Source organism: Lygodium microphyllum, chromosome 18 (genome assembly GCF_053477565.2).
Source record: "Lygodium microphyllum isolate KBCC chromosome 18, Lygodium_microphyllum_v1.1.10, whole genome shotgun sequence".
Classification (NCBI taxonomy): domain Eukaryota; kingdom Viridiplantae; phylum Streptophyta; class Polypodiopsida; order Schizaeales; family Lygodiaceae; genus Lygodium; species Lygodium microphyllum.
This window is the reverse complement of record NC_141152.1, coordinates 45,331,913-45,344,987: the sequence shown is the minus strand read 5'-3', so window position 1 is coordinate 45,344,987 and position 13,075 is coordinate 45,331,913. Positions and strand designations below refer to the sequence as shown.

The following is a 13,075-nucleotide window of genomic DNA, read 5'->3' as shown; positions in this document are numbered from 1 at the left end:
AAAGGTTGACCATGTATATTTTCCAACGTGCTTAAAATTAGAGGGCACTATTCTCGCTCCTCTACCTTAGCAATAATACATTAGTGCACACTATGGTTCTTCCATTGTCTAATTTCCTTACAAGGGCCAAGAACTGCAAGCTCAAATGGCATAATAAACCCAATGTCACAAGTTCCATTCTCGTGGGCCGCAGTGCAACACATTGTATGATGTATGACATAAGAAGTTGATTATGGCTCCACTTGGCTGATCACCGAGATGGATGGAAGTAACGGGACCACTTGTAAAAACCCATGGCTGAGGGTTTGGGCGCCCCTTGACTACAAATATAGATGGTTAGCCCCAATATCCAACTAATATAAAAATCATTACAAGTCTAATTTCCTGACAAGAATGGTGCATATAAGTTAGCATTGTAACAACCAAACATGTTGGAGTAAATGGAGTTGAGCCATATGTACAGAAAATGATTGTGCACGTAATGGGAGTGAAGTGAACTGAAGCACATGAATGCGCATCAATTTGACAAAACACAACTGGGTCCCAAATACATTGCAAGAATGAGAAACGGAATAAATGCAATTGAATTTGTCCTCTTTAGCATGTAAGCACAATGGTGTTATTAGGAATGAAGTGCAGCACAAGAATGACTTCAAATAAAGAACCAAGTTCCCTGTGGCTTAAGTCTGGCTCCTGTTCCCTGCCATCACAGTAAAACGGATTCTGACTGCAATTGCTTGTATTAACAGCAACTTCCCGCAGGGAGTTTGAGAACCCCCTCTCAAACTACCCCTGTATGATCAGGCTCACCTTCCTGTGTGTCAGAGAGAGAGATTGTGTTTGTTTCGTGTTTTTGTGTGCGTTTGGAACAAAGTTGTGTTCACAAAATTTTGCAAATCTCTCCGTGGGGAGTATTCAAAGAATAGTTTTGCGATTGCCAAACCCTTCGTGGGAAGACGCCCTAAGAAGTAAAGCCTAGTATATGGAACATGAGAATGCAGCACATTCCAAAGTAGTCATGAGAGCTTAAAACCGTATTTTGAAAGCTCGCACTTGTGAGAAAGGAACATATTTGATCAAACATTGAAGAGCCTTGCATACGCATGGTCCTCACATTTATCACCTGATGCTTGCCAAACAACGAAAGCTCCCACAGGCTTCAATCATGCTAGCCTCACCATTACCGGAAAAACAAAACAGAGGTAGAATTTGAACCCGATGGAAAGAAGTTCGAACATGGTCCATTATTGTGATGAAAAGAGTCCTATACAGTACAATTGCAGGGCCACAGAAAAGAGTCCAATAAGGTGCACGGTTTCAACCTAAAGACAGACAGGTAGATGGCTATATTATGAGTGGGATTCCCCTCCCATTAGCACAAAGGCAAGGAGATGATAATGCACGAACTTCCAGTACACCGCAACAACCAGCAACTCATGGCAGCTGCTGACATCCTTGGCCTCTATTTTCACTACCTGCACAAAACTTATGTAAACCAGAAATAATTCTATAAAGCCCTGTATAAGATATTGTACCCATGCAACAAAAGGCTGCATATGAGAATGACCTACTTGGAAAGAACGTTCATCCTGTTGCGTAGAGGACTTTTGACGGTGTTTGCTACCTCCCCTGAGGATTCACCAGCTGAGAAAACACAGCACTTGCTGTGGCTTCATCTGAATCCTCACTAAATGCAGTACTATGCAAATTTTCTAAGCTGTTGTCGATCTTTCCTGGATCCATCTTTCCCGGGGGAAGCTCCGCCTCTGGAACAGCTTTCAAAGGGATTTCTTTGACCTTCGGATTGCTGGTATCCAACTCTTTCTCGGCTGAACTCTCATGCAATTGGAGAGCGTATTCCAAATTCCATAATACATCACCCATGGTTGGCCTATTAAGCCCTGATTCTGCCAGACATTTCTCAGCTGTTTCCGCAAACTTCTTGAGGGAGTCCTTGCTTATTCTGTCCTTCAGGAAAGGATCTATAATCTGATCCAAGATGCCCTTCTTCTGATACTGCATTGCCCATTCGGCCATGTTCACCTGCTCCCTGGGGAGGGTTGGATTAATTGCAGGCCTTGCCAACAGGACCTCTAGCAGGACAACCCCAAAGGAGTATACGTCTGATTTCTCAGTGAGCTGCTGCCTGCGGAAATACTCAGGATCAAGATAGCCAAAGCTACCTTTCACTGCTGTGCTGACATGAGTGTGATCAAGCGTTGGCCCAGTTTTGGAAAGGCCAAAATCTGACACCTTGGCAACAAAGTTTTCGTCCAGTAGAATGTTAGTAGTCTTCACATCCCTGTGGATGATGCCGTGAGCAGCACCTGTGTGCAAGTAGTGAAGCCCCCTAGCCGCACCAATGCATATGTCAAGCCTCTGCTTCCAAGGGAGAGAAGGGAGACCTGCACCATACAGATGCCCTCTCAATGGACCATTGGCCATGTAATCATACACAAGGATCATTTCTGAATGCTCCTCACAAAACCCTATCAAAGAGACAAGATGCCGATGCCGCAGCTTTGACAAGAGCTCGATCTCTGTTTGGAACTCTGTCACGCCCTGCTCAGAGCAGGGGTTTCCTCTCTTGACTGCCACTTCGGTGCCATCTTCCAGTATGCCCTTGTACACCTTGCCAAACCCGCCCACTCCAAGGACCCGTGTCTCATCAAAATTGTTGGTCATTTCAAGAATCTCGGCAAAGGAGAAGTAGCGGCAAAGGTTGGAAGGAGCAGAGGAGACGTAGCTGCCTGTGCCACTCTTCTTTGACGTGGTCGACACTTTGCTCATCATGGACTGTGAATTCCCTCCATGGACAGGAAGAGGAAGCCATGCGGGAGACTTGCCACCATCCCCTTCCTTCCTCCGCATCCTGAAGCAAAGGAAAATGACCGCAATGGCAGCAAGAGCCCCCAAGGATCCGGCAACTGCACCTATGATAGATGTCTTCTTGCTTGATGAGCTCTTGCCAGAAGCAGGTACTACAGGCATGCTCACTGGCAGAGCAGGAGGGGGAGGACCTTGAAGGTTTCCTGTGGAATCATTCATCTTGAAGATCTCCAACCCATTCAAAATGGAATCGAAGGCGGTAGGTGCGGTGCTGTTGGTGGGGTGGAGCTGCAGACTGATGACGGAATCTGCGTCTTGAAGAAGCAGTGCAAAGTCGAGGATGGTGGCCGTGAATCTTGCGCCTGCAGCGGCAACGACATCATACTCCGATAATGCAACCTGACCGTTGAGGAAGATGTCGAAGACACGCTGGTTTGGAAGGGTGTACTTGATCTCGCAGAAGTGCAGGCGGACGTAGTAGGTGAAGTTGGGATCGACGGAGAGGTTCCAAGTGAGGTTGGACTGGAGATTGACGTTGAAGTCGTTGGTCATGGTGCGGGCGGTCTGGTAGACATCCTCCGGGGCTGTGTAGTTGTCCAGGGTGCCGTATGAGATGGGGTTTGTGACCTGGCTGGCGACACCCTGCGCGGCCGTCGGGATGAAAGCCAGGTCAGTGAGCCACTCCCTCCCGAGCTGGTCGTTGCTTGCAAGGATGGCCTGGCCCCCGACGTTGAGCCGGTACATTGTTTGCAGACCCATGCCCGCCACTGCAAACGGCAGATTCCCGAGGCCGACGGTGTTAAGCGAGGACGAGAAGATGTCGTCCGGCATGGACAGCACCTCGATGCCGTTCAACATGGCGTAGGCCCCGGCAGCCTTCCCCGGGATGATGCTGAGGGATAGCGTACCGGAGCTTGCATTGACAGAGAACTCCCTGTACAGATACGCAAGGTTGAGCCCCGCGAGCTCCTGCGTCAGGGAGACGTTCGTGAGGAGGCTGTAGGAGTCGGTCAGCACCGTGACTATGGCGTCGCTAAGGTCGTAGCCCTGCCAGGCGAAGGGGTAGAAGTAGAGGCGGATCCAGTGCCGGCCGGAGCTCACTGGGAAGGAATAGGTGGCCGGGCTCGTGAAGATGCGGGCCGTGAGGTAGGGCACGTTACCTGGCAGGTTCGTGTTCTGGACCGAGGTCGAGGCCGCCACGTCCTTGGCCTGGTTCAGATTCAGATACGCGTTCCCGCTGCCGCCATTCCCGTCCCCCATCCACGTCCTCCCCATCTCGTCCGTCAGGTTGCCCGATCCACCCCCGCAGGCTATCCTGAACTCGTCCTTGGCCTTGAACGTTGTTGCGGCATGCGTTGCGGCGGCTCGCAGCAGCAGAAAGATTGTGAGGACATGGCCGGCAATCATCAGGCTCCTGTGCGTCACCATCGTTGAGAAACAAGAAGATCTGGTTTCGTCTCTGGAGTCGGCAGCTTCAGGACTGCAGTAGTTTCAAACATCCTTCGTCATTGCTCCCTTTCTTGCATTCATGGCCGAAACCTCTTCTAGCTCAGGAAGCGTTGACCTCTTGTTAATCAAGCGTGCTCTTCTGGCCCCCTGCGGTTTGATGCAAAAGAACTGAAGTTCTGAGCGCCTACCAAGTTCTTCTTTCTTCTGCAAATGTTGCTCAAAAAATTGAGAAGGCTGCAAGATCTCGTCTGTTTCTTGAAGAAACGGAGGCACAAACCTTCTCTGACGAAGCTCACGAGTCTGCAAGAAGACTCCGAGACCTTGAGAGTTTTCTTCCGAAGAAGAAGCAGAGAGACCTAGTTAAGTTCTTGCTAATTGTGAGAAGGTCTCAAAAAAAGTGTAGACAGAGACAAGACTCCGTTGTGTGGCTGTTGTGTGTAAGATGAGGCTGGCAGGCAGGCTGGCAGGGGTAGCGGTAAAGACGCGGCGTTAACGGAGTTTAATGGGATAAGATATCAGGAATCAGACGGAAAGGAAAGGGGATGTATGAGGAGAAGAAGAAGAGCGACAAAAGGAAGTGACCGAGTGAAAAGGAAAGGGGATGGAGATGGGGATGGTAGAGAGAGAGAGAGAGAGAGAGAACAGAGCAGTACAAGAAACTCGGCGCGCCTCGAAGACCCGGCGTCGTCGCCCATTAGAATGTAGGGCCCTCCATGCCCTCCTCTCATTGGTCCACGAACCCCTAAGGTTCAAACTTCATCCCTTAACGGTTAACCTACCTTAAAAGTCAAATTAATATATTCCTTCACAAAAATGCCTTAGTCCCATGTCTTTCACTTTTTTAAAAAAATAATGGGGTTTATATTAAGTAAAGTAAAAAGTTACAGCACACTGAGTGCATCAAGGCTTAGTCCCTTGATTGAAGCTCCCTATAGAAGAGTTTGGCTATCCAAAGTTGTATGTCTGCCCTCAAACTTGACCACAGTTATGTGATCAGCTCTTAGCAGGTTGATATAATCCGCTAGCATCATTCATTCCAAAAATAGTCTCATTCCTCCTAAATTGTAGGAACAGGAGGGTAATCCCAGAGATGAGAGAGATGAGTTTCTAAGAATGTTCATCCAAGTGAGAAACATCAACAAAGAGGGCCATCATTAAGCCAAAGTCAATTCAACCAAGCCTTACCTTCCCTCCACATCACCATCACATGTGGGCATTCCCAAAAGAGGTGTCTCTCAGTTTCTTTTGCTCTCTTGGCAACAAGGGCACATTGGTTGTTGAGACGTGCCTGTAAGGGTAAAACCTTGAGAATCAATCTCCACCTAAAGACTTTGAGTCAAAATGATGGGGTGGCCCTCCAAACGTTACTGAGTCTTCTCTACCAAGTGGTAGTTGATGCAAAGGGCATTCCTTCCTCCACCTAGCATGGGCCTTCATGAAGATAGCAAGCAAGTCAACAGCAAAATCCCTTTATTCTTCGATTATTCCATGAGTGGCTTACCATTTGGGCTAGCTAGAGCACTCAACACATGTCTTTCACTTGCTAAGATTCAATTGACAAATGAATATGTTCCTTGACAAAAATACCTTAGTCCCATGTCTTTGACTTGCTAAGATTTAATTTTATGCTAGCTTTCAAAGTCAATTTAACATAGTAGCAGGAATACTTTACACATATATAGATATTTTGTCTATGTTAAATAATTTGTCTTGCTTACAAAATGAGGGATATATCAAGCAAAATTCCTTGAAGTGATTCTAAATCCCTACATTCTTATTTACCTAGCAGGCCGCTTCGCAACAGCTTCGCTGCCTTGAAGCGGCAAGCGAAGTTGCCGTGCTATCGCACATCAACTTCGCTCAACAATCCATTTCTCATCTTTCTCTCTTTCTCTCTCTCTCTCCCTCCCCCCCAAAAATTCCCTATGTCTAATTTTCTCTCTCTCGCTCTCTTTCTTTACCTTTTATTTTAGTTTATTTTTTTCCTCTCCTGGTTCTCTCTCTCTTCTTTTTTTCTCTCCCCGCTTTTCTTCTCTCTCTCTCTCTCCTTTTATTCTCCCCCCTCCCCCCCTCTCCTCTCTTTTCCTTCTCTCTCCCTTTCCTCTTTTTTCCTTTTTTTTCTTCTTCTCTCTCTCTCTCTTCATTCTCTTTTTAATTTTTTTCTTTTCTCTCTCTCTCTCTCTCTCTCTCTCTTTTCCTTCTCTCTTTCTCCTCTATTTTTTATTCTCTCTCTTTTAAAATTTTATCTTTTCTCTCTCTATAATTCTCTCTACATGTTCTCTCTCTCTTCTTCTTCTTCTTTCACTTTCTCCCTCCCCTCAATCTCTCTTAAAGTATGTAAATTTTATCTTTTCCTTATATATAACTCTCTTTTTATGTTTATATTCTCTCTCTCTCTCTCTCTCTCTCTCTCTCCTTTTCTTCTTCTCCCCTTTCTCCTAATTTTATATTTTTCTTCTCTCCCTCTCTCTCTTTTAAATTTTATCTTTTTCTTCTCTTCTTCTCTCTTTTAAATTTTATATATCTATCTCTCTCTTCCCCCCTCTCTCCTTCTCTCTCCCTTCCTCTCTCAAAAAATATTCAAAATTTAAAAAGACTTTTCTCTTTTTTCTTTTTCCCCATCTCTCTTCCTCTTTTCCTCTCTCTTCTTATTCTTCTTCTTCTCTCTCTCTCTACCCCCTCTCCTCTCCTTTCCTTCTCTCTCCTCTTTTTTCTTTTTTTTCTTCTCTCTTTAAATTTTTTTCTTTTCTTTTTCTTTTAAATTTTATGTTTCCTCTTTCTATAATTCTCTCTATGTTCAAATTCTCTCTTTTCTTCTTCTTATTTTCTCTCTCATTTTCTTTTCTCTGTCTCTGTCCCCCCTCTCTCCTCTTTTTACATTTTTTCTTTTCCTCTCTCTCTCTCTCTCTTAAATGTTATATTTTCTCTCTCTATAATTCTCTTTCTCTCTGTTCCCTCCCTCTCCTCTTCTTTCTTTTTTGCTCTTTGTATATATATATATCTCTCTCTCTCTCTTTCTCTCTCTCTGTCTCTCTGAGATTAAACTTTTTAATGTAAACTTTTTGTTTAATTAAAATAAGGAGAGAGAGAGAGAGAGAACCTAGGTCCCACGCATGAGAGAGAGGGGGGAGGGGAGAAGAAAAATGTTTAATTTAAAAAAACTATTCTCTTTTCTCTTTCTCCCCCTTCTCTCTCCGTCTTCTTCTTTTTATCCTTCTTCTTCTTCTTCTCTCTCTCTTTTATTCTATTTCTCATATTTCTCTCTCCTCTTTTTTCTCTCTTTCTCTCTCTCTCTCTTTCTTTGCCTTCTATTTTAGTTTTTTTTTCCTCTCCTGGTTCTCTCTCTCTCTCTCCTTTTTTTTCTCTCTCAGCTTTTCTTCTCTCTCTCTCCTTTTATTCTCCCCCCTCCCCCTCCTCTCCTCTCTTTTCCTTCTCTCTCACTTTCCTCTTTTTTCCCTTTTTTTCTTCTTCTCTCTCTCTCTCTCTTCATTTTTTAATAATTTTTTTATTCTCTCTCTCTCTTTATTTTTTTATAATTTTTTTATTCTCTCTCTCTCTCCTCTTTTCTTCTCTTTGCACTTCTCTCTCTCTCTCCTCTTTTCTTCTCTTTGCACTTTTCTTCTCTCTCTCCCTCTCTCTCTCTCTCCTCTATTTTTTATTCTCTCTCTTTTTAAATTTTATCTTTTCTCTCTCTATAATTCTCTCTACATGTTCTCTCTCTCTTCTTCTTCTTCTTTCACTTTCTTCCCCCCCCTCCAGTCTCTCTTAAAGTATGTAAATTTTATATTTTCCTTATATATAATTCTCTCTTTATGTTTATATTCTCTCTCTTCTCTCTCTCTCTCTCTCTCTCTCTCCTTTTCTTCTTCTCCCCTTTCTCCTAATTTTCCTTTTTTCTTCTCTCCCTCTCTCTCTTTTAAATTTTATCTTTTTCTTCTCTTCTTCTCTCTTTTAAATTTTATATATATATATATCTCTCTCTTACCCCCTCTCCTTCTCTCTCCCTTCCTCTCTCAAAAAATATTTAAAATTTAAAAAGACTTTTCTCTTTTTTCTTTTTTTTCTTTTTTCTTCCTCTTTTTGTCTCTCTTCTTATTCTTCTTCTTCTCTCTCTCTCTCTCCCCCTCTCCTCTCCTTTCCTTCTCTCTCCTCTTTTTTCTTCTCTCTTTAATTTCTTTTCTTTTCTTTTTCTTTTAAATTTTATCTTTCCTCTCTCTATAATTCTCTCTCTTCTTCTTATTATTTTCTCTCTCATTTTCTTTTCTCTGTCTCTGTCCCCCCTCTCTCCTCTTTTTACATTTTTTCTTTTCCTCTCTCTCTCTCTCTTAAATTTTATATTTTCTCTCTCTATAATTCTCTTTCTCTTTGTTCCCTCCCTCTCCTTTTCTTTGTGTATTTCTCTCTCTCTCTCTTCTTATTTTAATTAAACAAAAAGTTTGTATTAAAAAGTTTAATCTAAGAGAGAGAGAGAGAGAGAGAACCTAGGCCCTACGCATGAAAGAGAGGGGGGAGGGGAGAAGAAAAATGTTTAATTTAAAAAAGACTATTCTCTTTTCTCTTTCTCCCCCTTCTCTCTCCGTCTTCTTCTTTTTATCCTTCTTCTTCTTCTTCTCTCTCTCTTTTATTCTATCTTATTCTCAAAGTGTGTGAAAAACTATATTGAAAATATTTTAAATTAAAAAAGCTTTTAAAATATTTAATTAAATTTTTTTAATTTAACTGAAAGAGAGAGACTTGATTTAAAAAGAAGTTTGATTTAATTAAAGGAGGGAGAGAGAGAGAGAGAGAGAGAGAGGAAACCTAAGCTCTATACATGAGAGAGAAGGGGGGAGGGGGGAGGAATTCAATTAAAAAGGGAAGGGGGTTTTAATTAAAAAAAGGGAGGTGAGGAAATGAGGCTTTAATGAAAAAAGAGAAGACTAAGAGAAAATGATATATTACACGTGAGAAAGAGAGGAGGGGAGGGGGTTTTGATTAAAAAAAAGAGGTTTGGAAAAGGAGTAGGTTCGGGAAGCCCTCTGGAGGTTCGAGGATTTCCAAACCTATAACTAAAATAATATAGTAGCTAAAAAAAGACTATTCTCTTTTCTCTTTCTCCCCCTTCTCTCTCCGTCTTCTTCTTTTTATCTTTCTTCTTCTTCTTCTTCTTCTTCTTCTTCTTCTTTCTCTCTCTTTTATTCTATTTCTCATATTTCTCTCTCCTCTTTTTTCTCTTTCTCTTTCTCTCTCTCTCTCTCTCTCTCTCTCTCTCTCTCTCTCTCTCTCTCTCTCTCCCCCAAAAATTCCATATGTCTAATTTTTTTCTCTCTCTCTCTCTCTTTCTTTGCCTTCTATTTTAGTTTATTTTTACCTCTCCTGGTTCTCTCTCTCTCTTTCTCTCGTCACTTTTCTTCTCTCTCTCTCTCTCTCCTTTTATTCTCCCCCTCTCTCCTCTCTTTTCCTTCTCTCTCCCTTTTCCTCTTTTTTTCTTTTTTTCTTCTTCTTATTCTCTCTCTCTCTTCATTCTCTTTTTAAAATTTTTCTTTGCTCTCTCTCTCTCTCTCTCTCTCTCTGCACTTTTCTTCTCTCTCTCCTCTCTTTTCCTTCTCTCTTTCTCCTCTGTTTTTTATTCTCTCTTTTTAAATTTTATCTTTTCTCTCTCTATAATTCTCTCTACATGTTCTCTCTCTCTTCTTCTTCTTCTTCTTTCACTTTCTTCCCCCCCCTCAATCTCTCTTAAAATATGTAAATTTTATATTTTCTTTATATATAATTCTCTCTTTATGTTTATATTCTCTCTCTCTCTCTCTCTCTCCGTCCCCTTTTCTTCTTCCCTTTCTCCTAATTTTCCTTTTTTTCTTCTCTTCCTCTCTCTCTTTTAAATTTTAGCTTTTTCTTCTCTTCTTCTCTCTTTTAAATTTTATATATATCTCTCTCTTCCCCCCTCTCTCCTTCTCTCTCCCTTCCTCTCTCAAAAAATATTTAAAATTAAAAAAAAAATCTTTTTTTCCATCTCTCTTCCTCTTTTTCTCTCTCTTATTATTATTATTATTATTATTATTCTCTCTCTCTCCCCCCTCTCCTCTGCTTTCCTTCTCTCTCCTCTTTTTTCTTTTTTTTCTTCTCTCTGTAAATTTTTTTCTTTTCTTTTTCTTTTAAATTTTATCTTTCATCTCTCTATAATTCTCTTTGTGTTCAAATTCTCTCTCTTCTTCTTATTTTCTCTCTCATTTTCTTCTCTCTGTCTCTGTCCCCCCTCTCTCCTCTTTTTTCATTTTTTCTTTTCCTCTCTCTCTCTCTCTCTCTTAAATTTTATATTTTTTCTCTCTATAATTCTATTTCTCTCTGTTCCCTCCCTCTCCTCTTCTTTCTTTTTTGCTCTTTGTATATTTCTCTCTCTCTCTCTCTCTCTCTCTCTCCTTATTTGAATTAAACAAAAAGTTTGCATTAAAAAGTTTAATCTGAGAGAGAGAGAGAGAGAGAGAGAGAGAGAGAGAGAGAGAGAACACCTAGGCCCTACGCATCAGAGAGAGGGGGAAGGGGAGAAGAAAAATGTTTAATTAAAAAAAGACTATTCTCTTTTCTCTTTCTCCCCCTTCTCTCTCAGTCTTCTTCTTTTTATCCTTGTTCTTCTTCTTATTCTCTCTCTCTCTTTTATTCTATCTCCTTCTCAAAGTGTGTGAAAAACTATGTTCGAAAAATTTTAAATTAAAAAAACTTTTAAAATGTTTAATTAAAAAAATTAATCTAACTGTGAGAGAGAGAGAGAGAGAGAGAGAGAGGAAACCTAAGCCCTATACATGAGAGAGAAGGGGGGGGAGGGGGAAGAAATTCAATTAAAAAGGGAAGGGGGTTTTAATTTAAAAAAGGGAGGTGAGGAAAGGAGGTTTTAATGAAAAAAGGGAAGACCAAGAGAAAATGAGATATTACAAGTGAGAAAGAGAGGAGGGGAGGGGGTTTTGATTTTAAAAAAAGAGATTTGAAAAACGAGTAGGTTCGGGAAGCCCTCTGGAGGTTCGAGGATTTTCGAACCTATAGCTAAAATAATATAGTAGTAAGATGTTTAATTAAAAAAAGACTATTCTCTTTTCTCTTTCTCCCCCTTCTCTCTCCGTCTTCTTCTTTTTATCATTCTTCTTCTTCTTCTCTCTCTCTCTCTCTTTTATTCTATCTCCTTCTCAAAGTGTGTGAAAAACTATGTTCGAAAAATTTTAAACTTAAAAAAGTTTTTAAAATATTTAATTAAAAAAATTAATCTAACAGAGAGAGAGAGAGAGACTTGATTTAATTAAAGGAGAGAGAGAGAGAGAGAGAGAGAGAGAGAGAGAGAGAGAGGAAACCTAAGCCCTATACATGAGAGAGAAGGAGGGGAGGGGGGAGGAATTCAATTAAAAAGGGAAGGGGGTTTTAATTAAAAAAAGGGAGGTGAGGAAAGGAGGCTTTAATGAAAAAAGGGAAGACTAAGAGAAAATGAGATATTACACGTGAAAACGAGAGGAGGGGAGGGGGTTTCCATTTTTAAAAAAGAGGTTTGGAAAAGGAGTAGGTTCGGGAAGCCCTCTGGAGGTTCGAGGATTTCCGAACCTATAGCTAAAATAATATAGTAGTAAGATATTGAGATACCACTTAGCTTTGGATACAATGCTTTCCCAATTGACTTCTAGACATGCACCATTGAATATTCTTCTAATCCTTGCCTCCCATGAGACACTAAGGGTTTTTTGTAATGCAAATGTAAGTTGTTTCCTTAATTGTAATTAACAATAAAGTTGCATCTTAGTGTTGGAGTAGTGCTTCATAGGGATGTTTGATCTAAGGAGAAAAGGAAAATTTTCATCGTGATGATGATGAGAGCACTAGTCTAGGTGGGTAGTTGAACCTTGAAAAGAAGGCAAATGTCATTATTCTACAAAGACCATGCACGTGCGAGCACTAGTATAGGTGGGTAGTTGAACATTGAAAAGAAAGCAAATGTCATTATTTTACAAAGTCCATGCACGTGCAACACAGTATAAAAGCCAATACATATGATCAATTCATGACACAAAACAACCAAGCCAAGAGCTCACAAAGCTAATTGAATTAGCAATATCTTTCAAGTAGTGTAAAGTGTACCTCTTGTGAGGAGATTCCACTTTGGACACACCTAACAACCAAAGAAAAATCTCATGGAGCTGTCAACTTAGTAATTCCTTTGAAAAGTAGGGTAAAGTGTGCCTCTTTGCAAGGTAGAGATTGTTTTGAAGGATTCCATTCTAAATACAAGTCAAATGTCAAAGCACACTAGCCAAAGATCCTTTTCATATACTCTATGCTTCAATACCAATTTAACAATTGGGACAATCACCATATCTAAATTAATAACAACACATGACTCAAGATAGGCAACCATGTTATGGTGAACTTGTGCCAAAAGAACAAAATCTCTTCTACCATTGGGATTGGCATTCTAAGATCACGATATTTTGTTTTCCCCCACCATGTGGAATGACTTTTATTTGGCATCAATACTATTATTTGTTGTTGCTATATTTTGAAGCAAAATAACTTGTACATGGCACACCAATTATTTTTGTTGTCTTGAGTACACAAGTCCATTTTCTTTTTGACATCTCCTTAACCTTGAATCTTTTGGTGTTGGTGTGAAAAGAGAAAGCGAACAATGGTGGGTTGCATGTATTGCTAAAGTTATGAAATTTGACTTTCCTTATAGACATGCAAGTGGTTATGAAGTTCATATACATGAAACTTTTCCCATGTGGTGTTGAGGAGGTACAATTCCCCAAAAAAGACTCTCTACTCTTGATTTGGCATCATT

The 13,075-nt window shown here is 40.9% G+C and overlaps 1 protein-coding gene across 4 annotated transcripts; it reads right to left on the bottom strand.

The window, feature by feature from the left end:
* Positions 1-1,221: 1,221 nt before the first annotated feature.
* On the bottom strand, positions 1,222-4,866 carry LOC148020822 (receptor-like protein kinase FERONIA). Of its 4 annotated transcripts, none has more exons than XM_087698630.1 (2): positions 1,572-4,866; positions 1,222-1,485 (listed from the first exon to the last, which is right to left on the bottom strand). In XM_087698630.1, exon 1 carries the CDS (start codon positions 4,255-4,257, stop codon positions 1,621-1,623), a length of 2,637 nt encoding a protein of 878 aa, XP_087554756.1. In that variant the 5' UTR covers positions 4,258-4,866; the 3' UTR covers positions 1,222-1,485; positions 1,572-1,620. The 4 variants fall into 4 exon arrangements, with proteins under 4 accessions (XP_087554756.1, XP_087554755.1, XP_087554757.1 ...); XM_087698629.1 differs by having other exon boundaries at positions 1,222-1,475; XM_087698631.1 differs by having other exon boundaries at positions 1,222-4,482; positions 4,556-4,866.
* Between the last annotated feature and the right edge of the window lie 8,209 nt (positions 4,867-13,075).

Excerpts from the sequence above, each read along its gene's own strand:
- LOC148020822 (XM_087698630.1), bottom strand. The coding sequence starts at position 4,257 with ATGGTGACGCACAGGAGCCTGATGATTGCCGGCCATGTCCTCACAATC.